At 52.9% G+C, this 24705-nt stretch overlaps 1 protein-coding gene across 1 annotated transcript; it reads left to right on the forward strand.

Annotated features, from left to right (window-relative positions):
• Positions 1–11583: 11583 nt before the first annotated feature.
• On the forward strand, positions 11584–24702 carry EXTL1 (exostosin like glycosyltransferase 1). Its single transcript, XM_058553296.1, has 11 exons — positions 11584–13205; positions 18353–18443; positions 18747–18854; positions 19725–19844; positions 20413–20545; positions 20745–20851; positions 21666–21755; positions 22491–22577; positions 22975–23135; positions 24144–24315; positions 24475–24702. The coding sequence occupies exons 1-11, from the start codon at positions 12433–12435 to the stop codon at positions 24655–24657; spliced, it is 2025 nt and encodes a 674-aa protein (XP_058409279.1). The 5' UTR covers positions 11584–12432; the 3' UTR covers positions 24658–24702.
• Positions 24703–24705: the final 3 nt, after the last annotated feature.

The following is a 24705-nucleotide window of genomic DNA, read 5'->3' on the forward strand; positions in this document are numbered from 1 at the left end:
TGTAACCATCAACTGGTTCAAAATGTAGAATACTTCTTACACCCAAAAAGGTTGCCTTGTGTCCCTTCTCAGTTTATAACCACTCATCCCAATCCCTCAGAGGGAACCACTATTTTTTTTTCTATCATCATCAACCAGTCTTGGAGGAGTAACATTTTGTAAATTTTGACAATGATATTTTATGCTCAATGATCCATCAATGGATGATTCCTGTATCAATGCTGTTCCAGTCAAAGACCACCAGAAACACACCTGTAATTGAAGAATTTAGATACTCGTTGCAGTGAGAGAGAATGCACACGATGGGGAAATTTGGGGGTATCTCAGACAGAGGGTGTCAGAAGGAACTTATAGAATTTGGGCTTTTGTTAGATGATTTCAGGGAGGGCTTACGGAGGCAGGGCTTTGCTCTGTAGATGCTGTAAGAAGTCGGGGTAATTCTGTGACTGGGGATCTTAATAAATTTTATCCAGAAGGAGGGAAGACCAGACAAAAGTTAAAGGTGTCATTAGTAAGAAGCAATAGTCAGTATTAGCCAGGATAGGGGGATGGGTGGTCCTTTTTGTGGTTTGGACCATGTTCATGTTTTGTCTGTGTTCAGACATGATTATGGAGTGGTCCTGTTTGTGTCTTGATCCATCATAGTCACAGAGTGGCCTTGTCTGATGTTATGTTCTGTGAAATTATGTTCAGCCAGAAACACCAAGGCCCAGCTGTGAGTGCCAGGCCAGATCCTGGAGGTCAGGGCCTGCTTTTCTTTTTCTTACATACCAATATGTGTTGATGTCTCTTCTGGGCTAGGTGCTGGGTGTGTGGAAATGCCTTGTCTTCGTGTCCTCGGGGACCTCATGGTTGGTGGGAAAAGTAGACAAGAAAACAAATATATACCATTGGAAAGCATTATAGTTAAGGGTCTGGGCTCTGGAGACAGGCTACAGACTTTAAACCCCAGATCTACTACTTCCTAATTGTGAGATCTCGGGCAACGACTGTTCCCCAAGCCTCGGTTTCCTCATCTGTAAATGGGAATAACAATAGTATCTACATTATAGAGTTGATACAAGGATTAAAGGAGCTAACCCGTGGATCACTGGTTACTTAAACTGCTTGGATTTGATAGCGGGCAGAGGTGTTTTGATAGGATCCAGGTATTTTGGGGCTTGAAGCTTATACAATTCGGAGGGACCTTCTTTAAGAAAAAGAATTTTAAAATAACTTACTTTTTCAGGTTTCACAAAACAAATGACTGCGTAAACACAGTCCCAGGGCCTCAGAAGGGACTCTGAAGTTTAGACTTCATTAGCTTCTCTCTCTATAACTCTGACTCTGGGAAGGAGCAAAATTATGTGATGGCTTTATTCTTTTCAAATCACTGTCTTCAAACAAGCTCTCCCCAAATACCCTTGCCCTTTAGTGGAAACCTGCTAGAATACTCTTAGCTCTTTCTTGTATCACAGCCTGGAAGTTAGTAGGCAATGGCCTAGTGATGGAGGAATTGACTTGGGTCCTGATTTGAATATAGCTGCACCTATTGTTTTCAGCATTGGGACCCAGCAGGAGTCTGGATGAATCCTCTTTTAACATCCTGTTAACAGGCAGAATATCTGCTTAATAAAGGTCGAGAACAGGAACTGTCCTTCTCTTATTGTTACCATAATAATTCTTCCCTTCAAAAAATATTTATTGAGCACCTAGTGTGTCCCAGGCACTGTGCTCAGTGCTGGAGCTCAAGCAGTGAATAGAGAGATTAATTCCCTGTCCACATGGTGCTTTCGTTCTAGTCAGGGGAGACAGATGATAAGCAAACATATAACCGAGAAGATTCCATACTATGTTAAATGCTCTGGAGGAAATAGACAGGATGCTTTGGCGGAGAATAAAAGGAGTGAGCTTCTCTCAATAGGATGGTTAGGGAAGGCTTCTCTGAGGAGCTGGCATGAGCCCAACCATACCCACCATTTCTTGATTATCTACTATGTGTCAGACATGTCGTTAGGCACTTGCAAATTCTTCATTTAGTCCTCCTGGAAAGTATGTCATATTCTTTCTATTTTTCAGAGAAGCAAGCAGTCTTCGAGACGTAATAGTAGATGGTGTTGCTACCTGCCTCACATCGCCAATCCCTTCTACGAGCTCCCTTGCCAGTGTGGTGGTTTCCAGCAAGCTGAGAGCCCCTCCACTCAAGGTCTTGCTTCTTTCTGCTTCCTTGCCCAAGGGCTTTCTTAGGCATCTATGAACCAGGAAGGAGGGGGAGGGTGTTACCCACCCCAAGGGCAACCTTCTTCCATCAAGAGACTTGATGCCTCCCCATCCTCAGATAGGTTGATTTTGAAGTGCATTTCATACTGTCTCTCAAAGAGTCCCCAGGGGAACTAAACCCAGCTGCTCGCAGCAGGAACTCGCACATTAATGCTTTCCCCACGCCCTCACTTCTGCTTCTTGAAATCACCTCCCAAGCAGAATGCCAGCCCCCAAGTCCCAGAGTCTGCTTTTGGGTGAACTCAAGCTAAGACAGAAGGTTAAATGACTTGCTCAAGGCCACCAAACCAAGTGACAGAACTGGAATTTGCGTCCAGGTCCACACGGATCACAGTCCACAGTCCTAACTGCCACGCCACAGGACAAGGAGCCCGCAGGTGGAGCCCAAGCCCTTTAGCCCCGCTCTAGGCCCTTCCCATCCTGACCCTAGCTGATCTTTCCTGTCTCATCTCCAATCTCCTCATTCTCAGCCACCCCTTGCTCCAGGCATAGCTGGAGCTTGGGAACATAACATTCTCCAATCCTGCCACGCCCTGTCACCCTCCATGCCTTTGCAACTGCTGTCTCCTCTGCCGAAACATGTGTTGAATCCATCATGGTCCATCCAACGTCCACCTTCACTCCATCGCTGCCACCCTCCACCTGATGAACTCCGGCGGCCAGCAGCCAGCACTGGTGAGAATCGTGTTTGTGCCAAGTTCTTCGCATACTCCATCTTGTTCGGTTGGCACAATAATTCCAAGTTGTCAGTAGTGCCATTCCCAGTTTGCACGTCAGGAAACAGGTTCACAGAGCCCAGGTGACTTACCTGAGGTCTTATAGTTAATGACTGGCAAAGCCAGGATGGAAATGCAGATCTCCCTGTTCTGCTACCATACCTTGATGCCTGGCTGGAGAGAAAGGGGAGGAACTGGGGTCTCTGAGGCTGCTCCAACATTCCCCCTCTGTCAGGCCTACAGTTGACAGCTGGGGAGATATCCCCCAAGGCAGTTGCCGGAGCCCCAGCTGAGATGAGGAGGGACCATGGAACCCAGAAGAAGGAGGCCAGTCTGAGGGGGCTTCCTGCAAAGGGAGGGACCGGGCAGCCTGCCCACCCCTACCTGGAGGGGAAAACTGGTGAGGGCATTACCTTTCCTACTTTCTGGCTCCTTCCATGCCTTCAGGAGTTTACTTGGCCTTAGCTACATCCTGCTTCCCAGAATCTCCCATCAAAAATGATTCTTGGAGGCTAGGCCAGTTCAGGGACACCCAGAGGCTGAGGAAGGCCTGAGTTCCTGGCCCCCAGCCTTGTTATCATCAAGCTCCTCATATGCCTGGTAAAGGCTTGCCAGCCTGCAGAACATGAGCTGGCCTGGCGGGTACCAAGTTCTCAGCATTTGGGAAAATGCAGGTGGGGAGGGGGTGGAACCCTTACCAACGATACCGTGTCAGTCCCTGCTTAAAATCCTTCTAGGACTGCTTTCGGCCTCCATGACAAAGGGTGCAGTCCTTACCAGAAGCCCAGAAGCCCTTCAAGATCTGGATCAACTTCCTTCAGCCAGTCAGATTCACTCCTCCTTCTCATGCAAAGTGACCGGCTGCTCCCTAGACATGCATGTACCCAGCCACCTCCGTGCATTTGTTGGTGCTGTGTTCATTTGCTTGTGGGGCATCTTTCCCATCTGCTTCCTGTCCAGTTTTTAAGCCCAGCAGAGATGTCACTTTCTCTGGGAAGTCCTTCCTGGCTGAATCCCCCTGTGCTCTTTGGTGCTTCCCTAACTCTCACTGACATCCCTGTGACAGCACACATAACAATGCAGTGAAGGGACCTGTGTGCAGATCTGCCTCCCCACACAGCCATGGGCTCCTTGAGGGCAAGGTTGCCATCTTATTTGTCTCTGTGAGCCTAGTACAGCGCGTGGCACAGTGGGTGTTGGTAAAAAGAATGAGTGAATGGGTAAGAGGCACCCAGAGCAGGGGTTGCAAACACGAATGCCTTCAGGGTCCAAGCAAGTCAGGTAAATTGGTGTAAGACAATAGGGAGCAGGAGGGACTGTGGCAAACCGGACAGTGAGTGACTTGCCTAAAGGAGTTCGAATTCAATTAAAGAAAATGGGTGGGTGAAATTCAGCCTCTGTCAAGAGGAATAATAATAATAATAGCTGATAGTTATTATGAACTTACTCTGCACCAGGAAATAAGGCGCAGTGGTTCAGAGTGTGGACTCTGGAAATGGGCTGCTGGGTTTGAGTCCCAGCTCCCCCGCCTGTTAGCTGTAAGACTTTGGTCATGTCACTTTACCTCTCTGAGCCTCAGTTTCCTCACTTGCAAAATGGAAATAATAATAACCTACCTTATAGGGTTGTTGGGAGGATTCTAAGAGTGAATACATGGGTAGTGAATAAAATGGTGCCTGGCAAATGGAAAACAACCAAGAAGTGCTAGCTATTATTATTCCTTGAAGGTGGGTGTTCAGAGAACGCCTGAGAAGGTGACATGTAAACTGAGCCTGGGATGTCGATAAGGAGCCACCCATGCTGAGCTCTGGGAGAACGTTCTAGGCAGAGGGAACAGCCAGAGGACAAGTCCTAAGGTAGAAATGGCTTTGCTGGGTCTAAGGAGTAGAAAGAAGGCAGTGGGGCTGGAGTACTGTGAGCCAGGGAGGGGGCAGGAGACGAGGTCATGGAGGGCAGGCAGGACCAGACCACGGAGGGCCTTCTAAGGCACGGAAAGAAGCCTGGATTTTATTCTTTGTGATAGAAGCCACTGAGGGAGTTTGTTTTAAAATATAGGTTTTATTATTATTTAGGTATGGCAAGGCCAGCAGATCAGGAGATGTTTGCCATTGAAAAGACAGTTGTTATACTCACAGATCCAAGAGGAGGGGGCATGCCATGTCACAGGGGCCACATGGAGAAGCACCAGGGTCGAGAGGGTCCCAGTGAAATGGGACTGAGCCCCTTGCATCTCCTTGGAGCCCACCTCTGGGCCTGCTTCCCCTAGGCCTGAACCCTGCCCCCAGCACCACTCCCCACCCCCTCCGCTAGGCATCTCCTCAAAGAGCCAACACAAAGCTGTGTTTACTCTGCCAAGCGGCATCCCTGGGGAGGGAGGAGAGGAGAAATAAATCTTCCTGCCTTGGCTTTGGAAAGCAGGCTGTTAATTACCTGAGGTTTGAAGCAGCCTGCCTGCTAGGTAAACATTTGCCAAACTGCCTCCACTGATTAACCCCTTGGCACCCAGGGCTGAGGTGGAGGTGTCTGGGTGTGGGCTGCTCTGGGAGGGGTTAGGAACTTGGGGGAGGCTGGGCATGGCTTCTGGAGCCTTCAGAGAGGGTCTAAATCAGGGCAAACACTCAGGAGGATGGAACAGAATGACTTCAAGACCAGGCATTCTTGGCCTGTCCAGTCCTGCTGTTCCCCAGACCCCTGTCCCAGGAATACAGGCCCCAAAGGAGCAGCCAGGGCTGAAAGCTCAGCCTGCAGTTTCAGGCAGGGACGGTGTCCTGTGTGCGAGAGGCTGGCCCAGCGATGACTGCTCATCTCAGTCCTCCTCTGGCTTTCTCCAGGTAACAGAAACCCACCCTACAGGAAGCAGAGACCCACCTCCCAGGGGAGGGGAACCCAGACCTGGGGACATGTCTAGGTGTGGCTGGTTGGAATGCAGCCTTGGGCTGACTGTAATTATTCACATGTGTGCACACCTGTCCAGCTTACCAAGCACCTTCCCTGTGTCATCTCACTCAAGGAGCCCTGCAGTATACCTGTGAAGCAGGAATCAGCCCCCTGCGATGCAGTGGTTCAAATCCACGCTGTTTCTCACTACCTGTGTAGCCTTGGGGCAATCACTTCACCTCTCTGAACCTCACTAACCTCACCTGTACAATGTGGAGGATAGCCGCCAGCCCTGGCAGTTTTGCTGTGAGGCTTAAATGAAGTCATGGATCTGAAGAGCTCAACAGTGCCTGTCACATGGTCACACATGTGTCAGCCCCTCCCTCAAATTCCCCATTTTACAGAAGAGGAAAATGAGGTTCAGTGAGCTATCAGATCACAATGTTCTAAATGTTAAAAAAAATTCTCGGGGCCGGCCCCGGGGCTTAGCGGTTAAGTGCGCACGCTCTGCTGCTGGCAGCCCGGGTTCGGATCCTGGGCGCGCACCGACGCACCGCTTCTCCGGCCATGCTGAGGCCACATCCCACATACAGCAACTAGAAGGATGTGCAGCTATGACATACAACTATCTACTGGGGCTTTGGGGGAAAAAAAATAAATAAATAAAAATTAAAAAAATAATAATTCATTAAAAAAATTATCATACAAATGCATAGTGAGCGTGTGTCAAAGTTGTATTTCACTCATCCATGAGGAAACTCTCAGGATGACAAAGCTGGTTCAGAGGACTCATTGATGATCGTCAATGAAGCACAGAGAATGCTGGAATAAGATTGCTGGTCAGATTCCAAACTGCAGATGCCCTACAGTGCACAAGCTATAACCTTTGGGGTGATCTCTAATGGTCAGAAATGATTTGTATCACTGTCATACACAAATCATTTGTATCTTATCTGTTTTCTACAAACTAGCACCTTAGTTCTCAGACACAAAATGTCTAGGCCCAAACACATGGGGAGTCAAATGACCCCTGGGGGCTTGTTAGATGATGCTCAGTGGACCGATGAAGGTCACACAGTCTCCTCATTGTCTCACTTCCAAGTTTTGTATTTCCTTAACCAAGTCAAGTGTTGATAGGATGCGAAAAAGAAGGGTTGACCTACCAACTTGTGTCAGAATTACTTCTAAGTAAGAATTCCAGATCTTTTTGCTCTGGAAAGCCTTATCCTGCTACTATGTTAGGCTGCTGATGAGAAATTGAAGGCCCAGAAAAAAGGATGTGACTTGTCCAAGGTCACGCAGCAGTGCTGGGGGGACGAGAAGAGGCCAGACCTGCTCTCCCCAACTCCCATCTCCGGGTCCCCTGGGCTGCTCCCCTGGCACTCCCCCAGGTGGGGTCTAGGTGTGGGTTATCCATTATGGGCAGGAACTGCTCTGCATCCTGGTGGAGCCAAGCGGGTCAAACTCACTTTAGCTGCAGCTGGATTCATGTCGTGGGGTCCCTTGGGGATTCACCACTGGTTGGGGTTATCTGTGCTCAACCAAGTGAGAGCTGAGACCCCAGAGGCTGCCACAGCCTCCAGCCCCCTGCACTTGTTAGTTCTGCGTGAGACACCCAGGCAGCTCAGAGCTGGGGAACAAACAGCAGCAGACAAGAAGCAGCAGATGGGTTTCCACGGTGATCGTCTCCTGGAGCTCCAAGCATCTTCCTTCCTCCTGAACAGAGATGGAGGTGCAGCAGGCAAAACATGGGTGCCGGAGGGAGAAACCAAGTCCTGGTCCTGATCTACCCCAGACGGACCGCTCGGTGCCCCCTGGGCAAGTCATCTCACCGCCCCCTGGGTTTGAGGAGGGACAGAGTCTACCTTTTGTTAGGTGCCTGCTCTGTGCCAGGCATGGTGGGCTGAATGTTGTACGTTCATTATCTCATTTAATTTTCTTCCCAGGAAGCCTTTGAGGAAGGAGCTATTATCAGCATTTTACAGATGAGGAAAAAAAGGCACACAGAGGTGGGGCAACTTGCCCAGGAACACACAGCTTGTTAAGAGCACCTGAGCTGTGCTCTCAACCACAGCACTATATAGTGCTCCAGGCCCCTTCTTCTTGGAAGACTAGATATATTCCTTCTGGAGATTTCAGGCCCAACCTAGAGAAGGAAGGGTGGGAGGAAGACAGAATCAGGGTGCAAAGAGGGAACACTTCAGATCAAATGCAGTGATCTTAGTTCCATTTTCTGCCTGGGCACCTTGGCCAATATGACACCTGGCACCTCAGGCAGGAAGCAACCCCATGCTCAGGCAGCCTCCAGACAGCATGATACCACCAGGGCCATGAAACAAACACTGCAGTGCTCAGAGCTCCAGGATGCCACCCAGAGCACCTCCTCATCCTCAAATCCACATGAAGGTCTGCGTCATCCCTGCCCTGCAGAAACCCGTCTACTGCCTCCTCTCAGAAGCCTCCCCACACTGAACCAGAGCTCAGGCCCTCCCCTCCTCCTCCCCTCCTCCCCCTCACTGCTGTCCTCTCCTTCCTGCCCTGTCCCACTTTCCTCTCCCCAAAGTGTTGCCTTCTATCCCACTGATCAGAGACCAGGTATAGGACAGGAACTCCTGGGGGCTTTGATGAGCCCTGAAGAGCCCGATGGAGGCCCCAAAGCCCTTGGCAGACCCCAGAGCTGTATTTTTAGGGTGAGCCCAGCTCAGTCCTGCCTGCCAGGACGCCCTGCCTTCTCCTCCTCTATCCAAGCCCCACGGCAACCGTGTGACTCGCAGTCCAGACAAGCCCAGGCCCCAGCTGCCCTGAGAGCCTCGCCTGCAGGGATGAAGGTAGGAGAGGGCTTGTGTATGTACACAAGTGTGGGCATGGGCATGAGCCAGCCAGAGTGCCCAGGGCTGGGGGTGGGGGAGCTGGGGCAGGATCAGGTGTCCCCCTCAAGCCCCTCACCAGCTGGCCTTGGCCTCCTAGTCCTCCCAACTTTGTCCATCCATCCATCCATTCACTCATTCGACAAGCATTTGTTGGACATTTATTATACTAGTGCTGTGGGTGGGAAGGATGAATGAGCCATGATTCCTAGCCTCCAAGTCGGCTCCCCCCTCAGTCTTCCCCATCTTGGATGATGGCAACTCCATCCCACCTGTGGCTCAGGCCAAACCTCACATCCAGTCTATCAGCACGTCTGTCGTTGTGCCCTGGCTCAGAATATATTCAGAATTCAACTACTTCTCACCCCCTTCACTCCTGCCACCCCAGTCCAAGCCATCATCATGGCTCACCTGACCCCAAAGGGCTCCCTGCTTCTGTCTCTGCCCCAACGTCAGCCTGGCCCCTGCAGTCCGAGGGTGCTGTGAAAACAAGGTCAGATCATGCCTGGCACGTGGCAGGCACTGCTTCCCCACCTGGAATGAACTTCCCCTAGAAAAACACCCCACTCATTCCCTGACCTCAAATGTCAGCTTTCAGTGCAGCCTGCCCTGATCCTCCGGTTTCACATTGCAGCCCCTCCCCTTCTCCGCAGCATTTATTGCCAAATAACATACGAGATCTTTTATTTATTTGGTTTGTTTATTGCTGATTTCCCCTCCCTGGAATGTAAGCTCTGGGAAGACAAGATTTTGTCCGCCTGTCCACTGCCCTTGGAACCTGCCTGGCCCCCAGTAAGGGCTCATTAAATAGTTGTGGAATGAGCAAATGCATGACTTGTGGGGTGACAGACCCCTAAAAAAAGCTGTCCCTGCCTCCACTCCTGCCATTTTCTGTCTGTTCCCACCGAGCAAGCCACAGTGATTTTTCTAAAAAACATATTGTTGTCCTTCAGGTCTCAGGGGAGGTGCCACTGCCTCAGATGCCTTCTCTGGCCCCTGGGGTAGGCAGTCCCCCTTCCCTCATTCTGTCATTGCCTGATTAATGGTCTCTCTCCAGGACAGTGAACTCGGTGAGGCCGTGTCTGTCTCCCTCAGGAGGTAGAATGGTGCAGCGGTTAAAGGAATGGACTGCTGGGGTCCAAATCCTGGCTAAGGTATGGGAATTTAGGCAAGTTACTTAAGCTCCCTTGGCCTCTGTTTCCCCATCTATAAAATGGGGACAATAATAATATCTTCCTCCAAGTCCCCAGAGGAGAGGATTAAATGAGCAAATACACTAGCACTTAGAGCTGAGTGTGGCACACAGCAAGTGTAATACGAACGCCAGCTGTTAGTGCTATTCAGTGTTTATCCCCATGCCTAGCACAAAACCTGGTCCACATTTAGTACTCTACAAGTGCTTGTTGGATGAATGAATGAATGAGTACAGGGATAGAGGGATGAAGAAATGGCATGAGACCCTAGAAGAGGGCCCTAACCCAGCCTGAGGAGAGTCAGGGAAACTGCCTGTAGGGAGGGAGCCTTCGGTTGATTCCTGCAGGATGAGGAAGGGTTAGCAGAGGAAGGTGAACGGCAGGAGCAGCGAACAGCATGTGCAAAGTCCTCCCTTCGCAGGGGAGAACCTGATGCGTGCAGGGAGAGACTGACCCTGTCGTGTGAAGAGGCCAGATTCCCTCTTTGTTGGCCATTTTGAGGACATTATTGAGTGAATGAACTGTGCCCCACCCCTGGACTGGCTGCCCACCAAGGGCATAACATTCCCATGGTGGCCCCCTCGTCAGAGTAGCGGCCCCCTGAGATCAGGGGAAGGCCAGCAAAGAAAGGAGGCTGCCACTTGTTGAAGACCCCCATGAGATGGGCCTGGATTTAACCTGGCAACCATCTCATGATGGATATCATTATCCCCAGTCTAGCGATGAGGGGACAGAGGCCCAACATCATCCAGCTAGTAAGGGGTAGAAGGAGCATCCATTCCAGGTCTGCCTGGTTCCCTGTGGCCTCCCTCATTAGATTGGGTCTCCTGGCAGCCACGTCTGCGTCTCCCCCATCACTTCGGCGCTTCCTAAATGGGCAACGTCACCCATTCCCACTCCCCTCACAGAGCACAGACCAAGGCACGGAGCAGGGGAAACCCTCAAAGTGGTGTGGACTGATGAAAAATCAAGTTCAACCTCAGGAAGAACTTCCCATATGGGCTGGAATAAGCATCAAGATCTTCCCTACAGAACTCCAGGCAATGGCAGACCTATGCACCTGAGTGAAAGATGCCAGGAGGGGTCCTGAAAAGGCTGGAGCTGGATGAGATCGCGGGTAAGGGGTGCTGAAGGAGGAGGGACCAATCCTGGGAATAGTGGGGAACAATTTACCCGATACCCTGCCTCCCCCCGCCTCAGCCGCTAAACACCTCACTTACCTCATCTGTTGATCTGCAGACTCCCCACACTCAGACCCAGCTGGGGTGACCAGTGTGAAACTCTATGGCTTAGGGTCAGGAGCTCAGGGTCCAAATCCCCACACTGCCACTTCTTAGCTGAGTCGCCTTAGAAAGATACCACTCCCTCTCAGACCTTCACTTTTCTCATCTGTAGAAAATAACAGTGATAAACCTCGGCCTTGGAAGGTTGATGTGATCATTCAGAGACAGAGGCTATGACAGCTCAAGGCAAACGGTGAGCTGTGGACCCTGCTGGTTATTATTATTAGCAATTGAGGAATCTGGGTTGGAAGGGGTTAAGTGGAGACCCTGCCTCCCAGCCAGGAGCAAATCAGGGCTGGCAGGGGAGGAGCCAGGCCGCCACTAGGAAAGAGATCTAGATTGGTCAGATTGGTCAGACTGCTGCCCCGAGGGGGACCGGGAGAAGAAACCAGCAGGGCTTGGGGGCCATGGGACAGAGGTTTGGCCCAGGGTCCCTGGCCTGTGTACCGTAATAGCTCCAATCAGATGGTGCAGGACCAGTTGCTAGTTGGGGGAGGAGGGACAGAGCTGCCTGAGCTGGGGACAGCAACAGAGTGGGAGAGGACCAGCACCCACAGCCCTCCCGGTCCCTAAGGCAGGGGCACTGGCTGCACCCAGGCCTTGACCTCAGCTGACCCTGATAGCCCACATGGGGCGCAGGGTCTAATTTTAGCTCCAGCCGCAGGGCCCGCAGCCCAGGAGTGCCCGCCTCTGGGCACAGGGACGGCCAGGGCTGTTCAGGGGCTGCTCAGGCAGGGGGAGGATTGGGGAGGCCATCCCTGGTTCCATCCAGCCTTGCACTCTGGCCAAGCCGCCTCCTGTGGGAGCCCTGACGGGTCCCCCATGGCCTGGCAGACGGGCCTCCTCTCCGCTGAGGCCAAGGTCAGGGGGTGCAGCCAGGAGGGCAGAAGGACACAGCCTTGCAGTCTGGACAGGGGTTGCAACAGCCTGAGCAGTATCCAGGAGCAGGGGGCCCTGCTGGGAGGGCAAAGGCTGGCTTGGTTGTCCAAAGGCCGAGGAAGCAGAGTCCTGACAGCAGGAAGGCAAAGCTAGAAAGCTGGGTCCTACCTGGCCTCCTGGTGCCTGGCCGGCCGGTGACTTACTGTTGACCCTACGCCGACAGCCTGCTCTCCCTGAGCCTCAGTCTTCCCATCTGTACAATGAGGGCGCTGAACTAGAAGGGTGATTCCAGCTCCAGCGGCCCATCCTCAGGCCCCTGTTCCTCCTGCTTCCGCCAGCCCTGGCTGTGGGTGGCCACATGCAGTCATGGAGAAGAAAGTCCCTCTGGCTGGCACTGTCGGCCTCTTGGCTCCTCATCCTCCTGGGATTCTTCCCCCTTCTCCGCCTGGCAGTGCCCTCTAGACCTTGGGCAGGGACCCCCCAAGGCTGGCCCCACTGGCTGGATGCAGAGTTCCTGCAGAGTTTCTCCCAGCCTAGGGAGCTCCTGGAAGATGTCCCTCAACCTCCTCAAGCCCCCCGTGGTGGCAGCTGCGACTGGGGAGCTTGCTTTGACACCTCGAAGTGCAAGGGTGGCGGCCTCAAGGTATTCGTGTACCCGGCAGCTGGACTGATCTCGGAGACTCGCCGCAGGATCCTGGCTTCCATTGAGGGCTCCCGCTACCACACATCCAGCCCTGCCGAGGCCTGCCTCCTCCTCCTCCTCAGCCCCGACACCCCAGCTGGAGAGTGCAGCCCGGTGCCCCCGCAATGGAATGGGGGCAGGAACCATCTGGTCCTCAGTCTCCACCCAGCCCCCTGCCCCAGGACCTTCCAGCTGGGACAGGCGATGGTGGCCAAGGCCAGCCCCACAGTGGACACCTTCCGTCACGGCTTTGACGTGGCCCTCCCGCTTCTCCCTGAAGCCCACCCACTGCGAGGTGGGCCGCCTGGCCAGCTGCAGCAGCACAGCCCCCAACCCAGGGTGGCCCAGCTAGCCCTGGCAGAGGAGAGGGGTGGGTGGCACACGGCAGGCACCAACTTCTCTGCCTGCCCCTGGGATGGGCGCTGTGAGCAGAACCATGGACCCAAGCTGTAAGTGGACTTTTCCCCTTGGGGGCTGGATGGGAGGGGTCTGTGATGGGAGCAAGCCCAGAGGCCCAGTGGAGGGCAGGATTGAGATGGGAGAACCAGCTAGTCCTGGTAAATTTAGGCCTCAGCTGCAGCAGGAGGGAGTCAGGTTAGACAGCAGAGAACAGAGAACACTAGCACCAAGATGGTGATTTGCCACAACGGGTGTCCAAGGCAAGTTTTGCAGTTCTCCCTTGGGGATTTTTAAAAACATAAAACATGTCTCACTCCTACTTACTCTTTTTCTCTTGTTCCAATCCCTCCTTCCCTAATATTTTATTTAATATATACTTCTATAGTGCTTACTCTGTGCTAAGTACTTTTATAAATAATGATTATAATAAAATATACTAATTGCTATCATTTAAGTGTTTGTGTACCAGATGCTGAAGCTCAGAGAGGTTAAGTAACTTGTCTGAGGCCACCCAGCCAGAAACAGCACAGCCAGTATTTTAATCCAGAATTGCCTGTCTTGGTAGCCTTCAGAATTAGAATTCTGTGTTTTAAGCAAGAGTTTATGATCAACCCCGTCAAATGCCTCAGAGCCATGGAGATTAGTAACTGGTCACAGATGGAAGCTGCTCCTATGTCTAATTTTGGGGATTAATTTTCAAGGAAACAGCCTTTGGTTACAGCAAACATGAATTAGATCAGACGTACAGAAGAACTTCCTGCCAGTGAGAGTGCATGAATACATATAAGGGGCATGGGGGCCTATGGGACGTGGAGAGCTCATTCAGAAACTTCTCTCCACCTGGGCTAGTTGCAGTGACACAACTCAGGTGATAAAGTAGTTAACCTCTTAGCACCCTAATCCCTCTGCACCCCGAGGAGGCCAGCAGGATCCAAAGGCTGGCTGGGAAAGCAAGAAAGAAAGCCTTTTGAGGTTGTCCAGGGCCCCTGCAGCAGAGAGTTCCCTCCCTATCTCCAGAGGCAGACCTGAGTCGGAACCTGTCGTTCTAGAATCCTTCCCTGCTCCCTCCCTCTGCTAGAACAACACAGGCCATTCCGAGCTCCACTTCCCTCCCAGGAATTCTTCATGTGGCCAAGCTCCATTTTTGCCTCTGCTTGGGGCTTCTGGGGCTTCTCTCAGCCAAAGGGCTCTTGTGAGAATGGAATCCCTCTGCCTCCTGAAGGCACATGGCCTCCAGGGAGCCTCGAAGCCAGGGGAAAGAACAGAATTGCCCCCGTCTGCCCTCACGGCCCTTCTGCCAGGACCCACCCTAGTGGACATCCTCGGCAGTAACCAGTAAAGTCGGGGATCGCCCCAGGCACCTGAAGCTCAGAGCTCAGACAGAGCTCACCTTTCGTGACAAGGCTGTCTGTCCCACCCCACTTTTCCGAGCAGGCACTTAGCTCTTCCTGCTTACAAGAAGTTCTTCCTTCAGCTGACTTCAGTTACTCCTAAATGCAACTGGTTACTGGTCAATCTAAAAGCTGTTTCAGCCTGAATTTCTTTGAGAAACTGAAAGTTAGGGAACTGCACACAGTAGGCAGGTGCTCACTAAATGTTTACTGATTGATCCAGAATTGGCCAGAACTGGCCAAGGTTTTTTTGTTTGTTTGTTTTTTGTTTTTTTTTTTTTGTGAGGAAGATCAGCTCTGAGCTAACATCCATGCTAATCCTCCTCTTTTTGCTGAGGAAGACTGGCTCTGAGCTAACATCTATTGCCAATGCTCCTCCTTTTTTTTTTCCCCAAAGCCCCAGTAGATAGTCGTATGTCATAGTTGCACATCCTTCTAGTTGCTGTATGTGGGACGCGGCCTCAGCATGGCTGGAGAAGCAGTGTGTCGGTGCGCGCCCAGGATCTGAACCTGGGCCGCCAGTAGTGGAGTGTGCACACTTAACCGCTAAGCCATGGGGCCAGCCCTGGCCAAGGTTTTCTAATCAGCGTGGGTCACCCTCTGAGAGCCTCTTTGATAAGTCTGTTTCCAAGGTGTGAGGCCTGGCAGCCTCTAACTGTCCTCTGAACTTCAAGAAGTTCTGTCTTTGGCCTCAGCCCACCTGCAAGCAAAAGGGCTTGTCATCTCTAGGGTAGCTTGAGCCTCAGTTACCCTGAAGTGCCAGACAGCGGCCTGAGCCAGCCAGACAGTATAGGGACAGAGCGAGAGAGGAAAGCCTACAGCCACAGGGCCAGCCCCTTGAAGGTGGCCTGAATAAACAAGTGCTGGCTAGAGAAAGAGGCGATTCAGAATCCCCGCCACTGTCCCACATTCACTCTGCTGGTGGGAGGGGGAAGAGGAGGGAGCCAACATTTGGGGAGAGCTTGCCCTGGGCCATGTGCTGTGGCAGCCCCTCTCCATAAGTCATGGCTACCCTCTCAAGCACACTTCAAGGGAGGCATTATTATCCCCATTTCAGAGAACAGGAAACTGAGGCTCAGAGAGGGGGAGGGGTGTCAAGGGCCCTTGGTGACAAGCTCCTTGATTCACCATGGCCTCCCTCACGTTTCTGATCGGCAGCAGCGGACTTGGAATTAAACCCTGCACTTCTGGCTCCAAAGCCCGTGTTTTTCCACCTTTGTTGAACAGTCTCCTGCTGCTCTGGAATAAGCCTCCACCCATTTAAATTGTTATTTATTTATTTTTATGAATAGGGAATTCATTCACATGGTACAAAATTCCAAAGGCACAAAAGCGTATACAGTAAAAACGCCCTCCCTCCCGTCTCTGGCCACCCAGTTTTCCTTCCTGGAGCCAAAATACTGTTTCTAGTTTCTCTTTTCTGAGGTATTGTGTGGGTACAAACATGTATATATGCTCTTCCCTGTTTTTTGGGTTTTTTTTGTTTTTTTACATAAATTCACTGCATGTTTTAAAGGCCCCTGGCCCGTCTCCAAGGGGCACAGAAGGCACAGTGCCCAGGACCCATATTTTTAGGGGTCCATGAAAATATTTTTGTTTCTTTGAAAATCAGAAGAAAAACAACTTTTAAGGAGAAGAAAATGTTTTAATATCTAATATTAATATATTCATTTTTATACCAACACAGTTATCGCATATAATTTTTTTTATGGCAGAGGGGGCGCAGAGACCAAAGTGCCTAGGGCAGATGGAAGTCACAATGTAGCCCTGACTGTGGCCAGGCCCCAGTTGAGCCCTGGGGCCATGAGTGGAGCCACGTTAACTCCAGCGTTGGGCACTGAGGCCCCCTGGCAAACACCTTAGTTACCTTAGTTACTTCTACTGATGGGGAACTCACCACCTCCCAATGCCACTCACTGGCTACTCCCAGCCAGCTCCATTACTAGAATTTGTGCTGAAACTAACCTTTCAGACATTTGATCCATTGGTCCTGGGTCTATCCTTTATTGCACACTGAGCATTCATTAAGCACCCATTAAGCGTCCATTCTCTGCCAGATGCTCTGCTAAGCCCTGGGGATACGGAGAGGAGGGAGGCACAGCCCCTGCCCTCAAGTAGCTCCATCTCGTAGCAGAGACAGACAAGTCACTGGTTATGACCCACATAGTTAAGCAGAGAGAGGCTGTGCAAGCTGCCTGCCTGGCTCCTCTACTTCAGAGCTGTGTGACTTCTTTAGGCCTCAGTTTCCTCATCTATAAAATGGGATACTAAGAGCGCATGTCTCATAGGGTTGCTGTGAGAATGAAGTGAGTTAATGCATATAAAGCACTTAGAACAGTGCCTGGAAGAAAGCACGTGCTCAATAGAGGTTAGCTTGGCTCTTTACTACTACAGTGCATACACTGGCTGTGGGAGCAGAGAGGAGGGAGCCTTCTCTGGAGAGATCAAAGAGGGCTTCCCAGAGGAGGTGATGTTTGAGCTCAAACAGTAAGACTGAGTAGGAGGAATTGCAAGGCAGGGAGGGGGGCTCCAGGCTGAGGAAGATGGATATGCAAAGACACAGAGGAGGTGGAGGTTAATGACGACTGAGGGGTGCAGTTTATTCAGCACGCTCTTTGCTCTGGGTTCTCTGAAGCCTTAAACTTAGGGGCTTCCCATCTCTTAGGGCTTTTTTGGGGGAGGGGGAGAGGGCTGTAGCTTGCTGGTGCTGTGGCTTTTAATGAGGTGGAGTGTGTCCTGTTGTTTAACTTGTGGCTTCTTACAGGAGACACCTGGTGGACACTTGAGCATTGGAGAAAGAAGGCAGGGATCCTCTGGGAGACCCCGAAGCAGCAGCTCTAGGGTAGTTCAAATAACCCAGCTCTGCCCCAACCCTTTCTGAGACCCTGAGCCAGTCCTTGGGTCTTTTTGAGACTAATCTCAACCCCCTCCTCATCTGTTCAATGGGGGTTGGTCCAGAGGCTAAGTACTCCAGAAGCAGGACTGCTTCTTGAAGGTTCAGACTCAGAACCAGATAGGTTGTAGCTGAGGAGGGTCCTGGGACCCTCTGGGTCCTATTCATCAGTCCCACTCTGAGCAGGCCTGTGAGCCCGGAGTCCTGCCCCCATGGGCGCTGCTTCCCTGGTGGGCAGTCCCAGGGAGGTGGCTGTGGCTCCTGCCCCTCCCTCCACGGGCACACATAGCCTGAATATGGCCCTCGGGCTGGGGGGAGGAGGTGGGAGGAACAGAGAAGGCCTGTCCTCTGGGCAAGGGGGCCTCGGGCAGCAGCTTCCTGTGTGGTTCCAGGCTGGGGGCCCAGCCCACCTCATGACAGAGGAGCCTTTCATGGGCCTGGGCTCTGGGGATGGGAGGAGGGCAGGGCATGGAGGCCATGCAGGTGAGGGCTGCCCGAGAGTCTGCGTGAGGCAGAGCCATGGGAAGGCAAACATGTGCAAGACCAAGTCAGAGAAGGCCTTGGAAACAGCAGGTCCTGCCACCTCCCATTTTGCAAATGAGGAAACCGAGGTCCAGAGAAGGGAAGGGAGGTGTGTAAGCCACCAAGGGCAGAGGCAGAGCTGGAACCCAGGCTCCTGCCTCCTCGCCCAACCCTGGGTGAGGCTTGTGTTTGTGTTAGTGTGTGAGTGAGTGGTGTGTGAGTGCATGAGTGTTTGTTAACTTATAAGAACACCCACCGATGGTGGGTTTGCACATTGTGAATTTGGGAGTGTTGGTGTGGGGGGCTGGGGGGCCATCAAGGGAGCCAGGTGGGGAGAGGGGCAGCTGTCTCAGGCCTCATATATGCAGGACCTCCTCCTGTGCCTTCTTAGGACCCACCCTGGGGCAACGCTACCCAATGCCACCTTCTGCCTCATCCCTGGCCGCCATCCTGATGCCCTGCACTTCCTCCAAGCCCTGCAGGTACAACCCCAACTTGGGCACCCCCTGTCCCTGTCCCCCCACAGTCCTGAGCTGGCAGGGTACTCTGGGCCCCGGCCAGTGGGCAGGGGCAGTAAGCTGCTCCCTCCTTTACTCTGAGACTCAAGTGTGCCTGAGGCCACATTCATTGCACCTTCTGCAGAACAACCGTCCCCCTAAAAAACCCACTTTCCTCTCCTCTTTGCTGCTTGCCCCCAAGAGCAGCAGCTGCTGACTTGGAACTGGGAGGGGGGTGAGTATGCGCAGGGTGGGACTGGGTTCCCCACTGACCCCCCTACCCCCCAGGCTGGCTGCATCCCTGTGCTTCTCAGCCCTCACTGGGAGCTGCCCTTCTCTGAGGTCATCGATTGGACCAAGGCAGCCATTATAGCTGACGAGAGGCTCCCACTTCAGGTAGCTCAGGGCCCTGCCCATGGGGTGGGACTGAACCCAGGACATGGGAGGACCCCGGGATCCCGGCCACCAGGCTGGCCTCAGTCCTCATTCCTATCCCCCATCTGTGTATACTGATGATTTTGCCCCCAGCCCCAAGCCTCTGGAGCTCCTATAGGATCAGACGGAGGCAGAGACTCCAGGGGGTTCTGAGAGCAAGTCCCGAGCCTCTCCCAGCCTCAGTTTCCCCATCTGTACAATGGGATAAGTTAGACCTGATGATCTCCATGGACCCAGTCTTAGTGGTCCATGACTGCTTAAATATCCAATTTAAGGGAAGGCCACAAAAAATCCAAAATCTGAGTGCGCTCTTGGAGCTTGGGGTGGGAAAGCAAAATGCACAGTGACTTTTCCATCTGATGAAACTCATTTTGCCTGCTCTGAAAAACATATATGTGAGCCTTGAATCCCCTGAGAAGCGAGAGTGTTGTGGGGAGTTCATAACAATAGCTACCATATGCCTAAAGCCTCTACACTGTGCTAAGCAATTAATATGTATCATCTAATTTAATTCTCACAACCACCCTCTGAGGCAGGTACTATTATTATCCCCACTTTACAGATGAGGAAACAGACTCACAGAGGTTAAGTACCTTGTCCACAGTCACACGGTTACTAAGTGGCATTTATACTCAGCTCTGTGTGACCCTTGAACTCTAGATTGCTAAATTAGTTGGGACTTGGCCAATGGTGGCTGCTGCTGAGCCACCTGGAGAACTGTGGGAGAGGGTTTCTGGTTCCCAGACCTCCAACCTAGGCTGTCCCCACCCCAGGGTCAGTCGGGGCCTGATACGGCCCCATGCCCTCTCCTTTTCTCCCTCTCTGCCCCAGGTCTTGGCTGCCCTCCAGGAGATGCCCCTCACGCGGGTCCTCGCCCTGCGCCAGCAGACCCAGTTTCTATGGGATGCCTACTTCTCCTCAGTGGAGAAGGTCATCCACACCACTCTGGAGGTGAGGGGGACTCACCTGATGGGGGCCCTGGCGCTTGGCTCCTGCCTCATCCCCACCCCTCTCCACTTACCTCCTCTGCCCCCGTGTTTGGGCTTCCCCCTTGAAGATGCTCCTGGGTTGAATCTGAGACTTGGCTCTGAGCTCTTGGAGAAGTTCCTTCTCCAATATTGACCTCGGTTTCCCCATCTGTAGAGGGACAGCTGTGGCAAATAGATTTCAAAGCATGTCTCAATTCTAGTTGATGGGTAGTGGCTGCCTGGGGCACTATGTTGGGAGAGATTCTGGGTCTGGAAAGAATGTCATGACCTGTTAGTGATGTTGCCATGAGTGAGGAAGGAAAAGGAGGCAGCAGGTTGCCACCATCTGCCACCTCTGGACACCATCACCGAGTGCCCCCTCCTCTGGACTTCTGCATCTGAATCCTTCTGTCCCCAGTGATCTGGTGATGCAGCTGCTGCCCTCCTCAGAGCCTGAAGGGGGGGGGGGGCTACACCACGTCCTCACAGCCTCAGAGCCTGCCCACGGCCCACTGGCCACTCCCTCTGCACAGCCCTCTCTCATTTCATAGATTATTCAGGACCGGATCTTGGGAGTATCTGCTCACCCCTCGCTACAGTGGAATAGTCCCCCAGGGGCACTCTTGGCCCTGCCTACTTTTTCCACAAGCCTCTCGGATTTCCCCTTCTACCACATACAACAGGGTATGCCCTGGGGATGGGACAACCTGAATTCTCCTAGTCAACTCCCCCCAAGTCTGCCGCAGCCTCAACCAGAGAGCTCCACCTAGCCCCTCCCCAAATCCCCAACATCTCTCCTGGCTCCCAAGTCCCCAGCTCAGGTCAGAACCTCCAGGGGGTTCTGTCCCCTCCCACCCTAATAGTCTGTGTCTCATTCCCCTAGGCTCTCGCCCTGTGGGCAGGTTCAGCGCCCTGATCTGGGTGGGGGCCCCAGGCAAGCCCCCACTGAAGCTCATCCAGGCGGTGGCCGGCTCCCAGCACTGTGCCCAGGTCTGCCCCCTTGCCAGCTGGGGTCCCGAGATCCAGGGTGGGGGCAAGGGACAGAGTAGGGCCTTCCAAGACATCTAGGCCCCAAGGATAACCACACATTTTGGGGGAAGGCACGGGAAGGATTTTCAAGTGTCATTGCTGACTTCTTCTTTAAGCCCCAAGGTTCCTGTTCCTTTCCTCCACCCCCATCCCTCCCTCCCTCTTGAGGAGGCTGGAGAAGTAAATATACAGGCATTCATTCATTTATTAATCCAGCAGTCATTTTTGTGAGCGCCAGGCCCTGGACTAGATGCTGAGGATGCAGAGAAAAAGCAGGAAAGGATTCTGCCCCAGACCCGGATTCAGTTAGCATTTCCTAGCATGCAGACTGTTAAATCTCACTTCCAGAGAAGCCAGATAGATGCTTGAGAATAAGAGCAAGCAGTTAGATCAGCCAGGGCACAGATAGAGCAGCTCCAGAGACGGACATTTGAGCTGGGCTGGGACTGATAAAGGAGCAGGAGGAAGAGAATGAGAACCTTTGAGAGAAGATGGGGATGGGGCACAGAGTCAGGGCCCAGGCTTGGGGCTACCACAACTGGCTCTCTTGCTTTCTAATGCCACAGGTAGCTACCTTCATGTCACAGGAATTCCTGCCTTCCAGAAGCCCAGAGGCAAAAACAAGGCAGCAATGAAAGGAGCTCAACTTCAACTAAACTCTCCTCCCAAAATCACATAGACAGCATCTCCCATACCTCTTCCACCTTGAGAAAGATCACTCCTGGGACCCCCGTTTTCTGCCCCAGCCTTCAGGAACACACCCCTTTCCTCCTAGATCTTGGTTCTCTGGAGCAGCGAGAAGCCGCCCCCACCCAGGTGGCCGGAGACAACAGTGCCCTTGACAGTCAGTGAGGGGCACAGGAAGGTGAGGGATGGGGACCGGGTGTGTGGGGGGCTGCTCGGCCCCTGAATGCTGGGAACTGGGGAGGGCACACACAGGGTGCTTTAGGTGAGCCTGAGCCAAAGCTGGACTTCAAGTTGGGCCTGAAGAAATCAGACAGTGGGTTCCGGCTGCAGGCCTAACAGAGATGATTCTCTTTCATCCCTGGCCTTGGTGAATTGTGCTTCCAGAGAACTGGGGTTTTCTGTGATGCTAGAAGGGAGAGGGAGTAGGTTGGATGTCTCGGATGAGGGATGGAAGAGAAACCTGGGATCTAGAGGAAATATGGACAAACGGCAGCAAACTGGGCCAGAGGAGGGTGGCTTCTGGGAACCTGGGATGGTGTGAGCCATCTGCTTGCTGTATGGTTCTGGGCAAGTCCCTTCATCTCTCTGGACCTGTTTCTTTCAAACGAAGGATGTTTGACAACCCCTGCCAGGGTTGAGGTGAGCATCTCATGTGACAACAGAGGAATCCTGAGGTGTCAAAACTGGAAGGGCCTCTAGACACCAACTGCCCCATTCCAAAGGAGCAACTGAAGTCCAGAGAGGTCAAATGAGTCCCTCAGGTCCAAGTTCTGGGCAGCCTTGCTGTTTTCTCCGCCCGTCCTTCTACACCATGGCTGCAAGGGCTCCTGCTTAACAGATACTTAGATATTCACTGTGGGAGCCTGGGGAGGGTTCCCACAGCTGAGCTGCCCTCACCTCCCTCCCATTGCAGGTCAGTGACCGCTTCTTCCCGTACAGTGCCATCAGCAGCGACGCCATCCTCAGCCTTGATGCCCACAGCAGTCTTTCCACAAGTGAGGTGAGGACGGGGCCTGGGAGGAGCCCAGTATGGATAGGGACAGAGCTGAGGGCCCTGGCAGCCCCTTAAACTCCCACAGCTGGGAGGACCAGAGGCCAAGAGGTCCAGCCTCCTGCTTTTGAAAACATTCCAGCGAGCCAATCAGCCTCTTCCTTAGAAATCTAATAGGAGCTTTCCACAGACTCTTTTGAAAACATTATTTTCAGCTCCCAACTGAAAAAGCATTGTTTCTAGCTCCCAGTTAGCAAAGTCCCCCTAAGAATCCCCTGGAAATTTTCATGCTCCCATCTCTTCTCCCCTGAGTCCCCTTGGCCAGACTGGCCTTGTCTCCATATCTCTGGATGTTCCTGGCTGGTTGGGAAGTCCTTCCTCACAGCTCACTTAAATATCTCCCCAGGTGGACTTTGCTTTTGTGGTGTGGCAGAGCTTTCCGGAGCGGATGGTGGGCTTTCTGACGTGGAGCCACTTCTGGGATGAAGCCCGAGGTGGCTGGGGCTACACTGCTGAGAGGGCCAACGAATTCTCCATGGTTCTCACCTCGGCTGCCTTCTACCATAGGTACAGATGATGGCCCTGGCACTGGGATCAGAGGGCCAGAGTCCCCCTCTTTGACCCAGGAGCAGGGTGGCATGGGAGTGAACACGGCAATCAGCCTAGAGCCCAGAGATCTGGGGTCAAGGCCCAGATGTGCCACTTCCCAGTTGTGTGATGGACAAGTCTCTTCATCTCTCTTGAGGTTCAGTTTCCTCTTCTGTAAAATGTATTCACCTCACACGGCTGGTGTGATAATCAAATGAGAAAACCAAAAGAAGTCCTTGGCACACAGATGGTCAACAAATGGTAGCTGGTGTTAAGTAGAGCCATGCAGAGGGTATGGACAGGGTCTGGGTTTGGTGGGGCAGGGAGTGACAAGAGAATGGAACTGATGCTTTATAAATGTGTGTGTGATGGACTGGGGACTGTTCCAGGCCTTCTAGAAGCTGCCTGATGCGCCCTGGTTTTGGGACAGGGATTGAATTCTGGAGGGCCTCTTTAGAGGAGTTCCTTAAACATGTTTAAACCAAATGTGTGTAACCTGGAACCTCTTGTAGATTTACCTAGGAGCTCTGCAGGAAATTCTCAGTAGAGTGAAGAATGCCCCTAATGTCTGCAGGGTGGGCTGTGAGAAGCAAGGCTCACGTGGAGCAGCAGCAGCCTGGTGAACCCACAGCCTTCCTGAAACTGGTCTTGGGACTGCCATGTTTGATGGCCTTGGAACCAGCTGATCCTCCCCTCAATGTGGCTCTGTCTGAGTTCAGACCTCAGAGCCCAGGGGTGGGGGCCCCAAGGAGCTGTGAGAGAGGGGCAGGGAGTACACCATTGGCTGCAGATAAGCCACCGAGCATGGAACAGTGGAGGGCAGTTTGTACTTGGAGCGGGAGCTCTCTGGGGTGGCCAGGGCTCAGAGAGGGGGGCAGGGCTTTCGAAAGCTTAGGGATTGGGCTGAAAGGGAGAGGGAAGAGAAGGGGGCCTGGGGGGGGGGGTGAACTCGGCTGCAGCCTCTCCCTGTCCTCTTCCCTCTCCCAGGTATTACCACACACTCTTCACTCACTCCCTGCCCAAGGCTCTGAGGACCCTGGCAGATGAAGCACCCACCTGTGTGGACGTCCTGATGAACTTCCTAGTAGCGACTGTCACCAAGCTGCCCCCTATCAAGGTGCCGTATAGGAAGCAGAACCAGGAGGCCAGACCTCCACTGGTGAGGATCCAGGGAGACAGATCGGCACTGGGAGGGCACTGGGTGGGGAAGAGAGGGAGGATTCCCTCTCACCGTCTACTCCAATCCTTTTTGCCGCGGGGACAGAGGAGTGTCGCAAGGACAGAGAACCCTCCAACGCCTTTCTCCTCTCTCTCTGAGGCGCCTGAGGGCCGGGGGCCCAGGCTGGAGCCGCAGCCCCCAGTCCGCGACTGCATCAACCAGCTGGCGGCAGGGTTCGGCCGCATGCCCTTGGTGTCCTCTCGCCTCCGTCTGGACCCAGTGCTCTTCAAGGACTCGGTGTCCGTGCTGCGCAAGAAGTATCGCAGCCTGGAGAAGCCCTAGGAGGGACCAGCTGAGACCCCAGCCCTGCTCCCAGGGGACTCTGCACCT

This window comes from Diceros bicornis, chromosome 13 (assembly GCF_020826845.1).
Source record: "Diceros bicornis minor isolate mBicDic1 chromosome 13, mDicBic1.mat.cur, whole genome shotgun sequence".
NCBI lineage: Eukaryota > Metazoa > Chordata > Mammalia > Perissodactyla > Rhinocerotidae > Diceros > Diceros bicornis.

Excerpts from the sequence above, each read along its gene's own strand:
- EXTL1 (XM_058553296.1), top strand. The coding sequence starts at position 12,433 with ATGCAGTCATGGAGAAGAAAGTCCCTCTGGCTGGCACTGTCGGCCTCT. Across the intron at positions 18,444-18,746 it reads ACTTCCTCCAAGCCCTGCAG|GCTGGCTGCATCCCTGTGCT; the intron begins GTACAACCCCAA and ends CCTACCCCCCAG. Across the intron at positions 20,546-20,744 it reads CTTCTACCACATACAACAGG|GCTCTCGCCCTGTGGGCAGG; the intron begins GTATGCCCTGGG and ends TCATTCCCCTAG.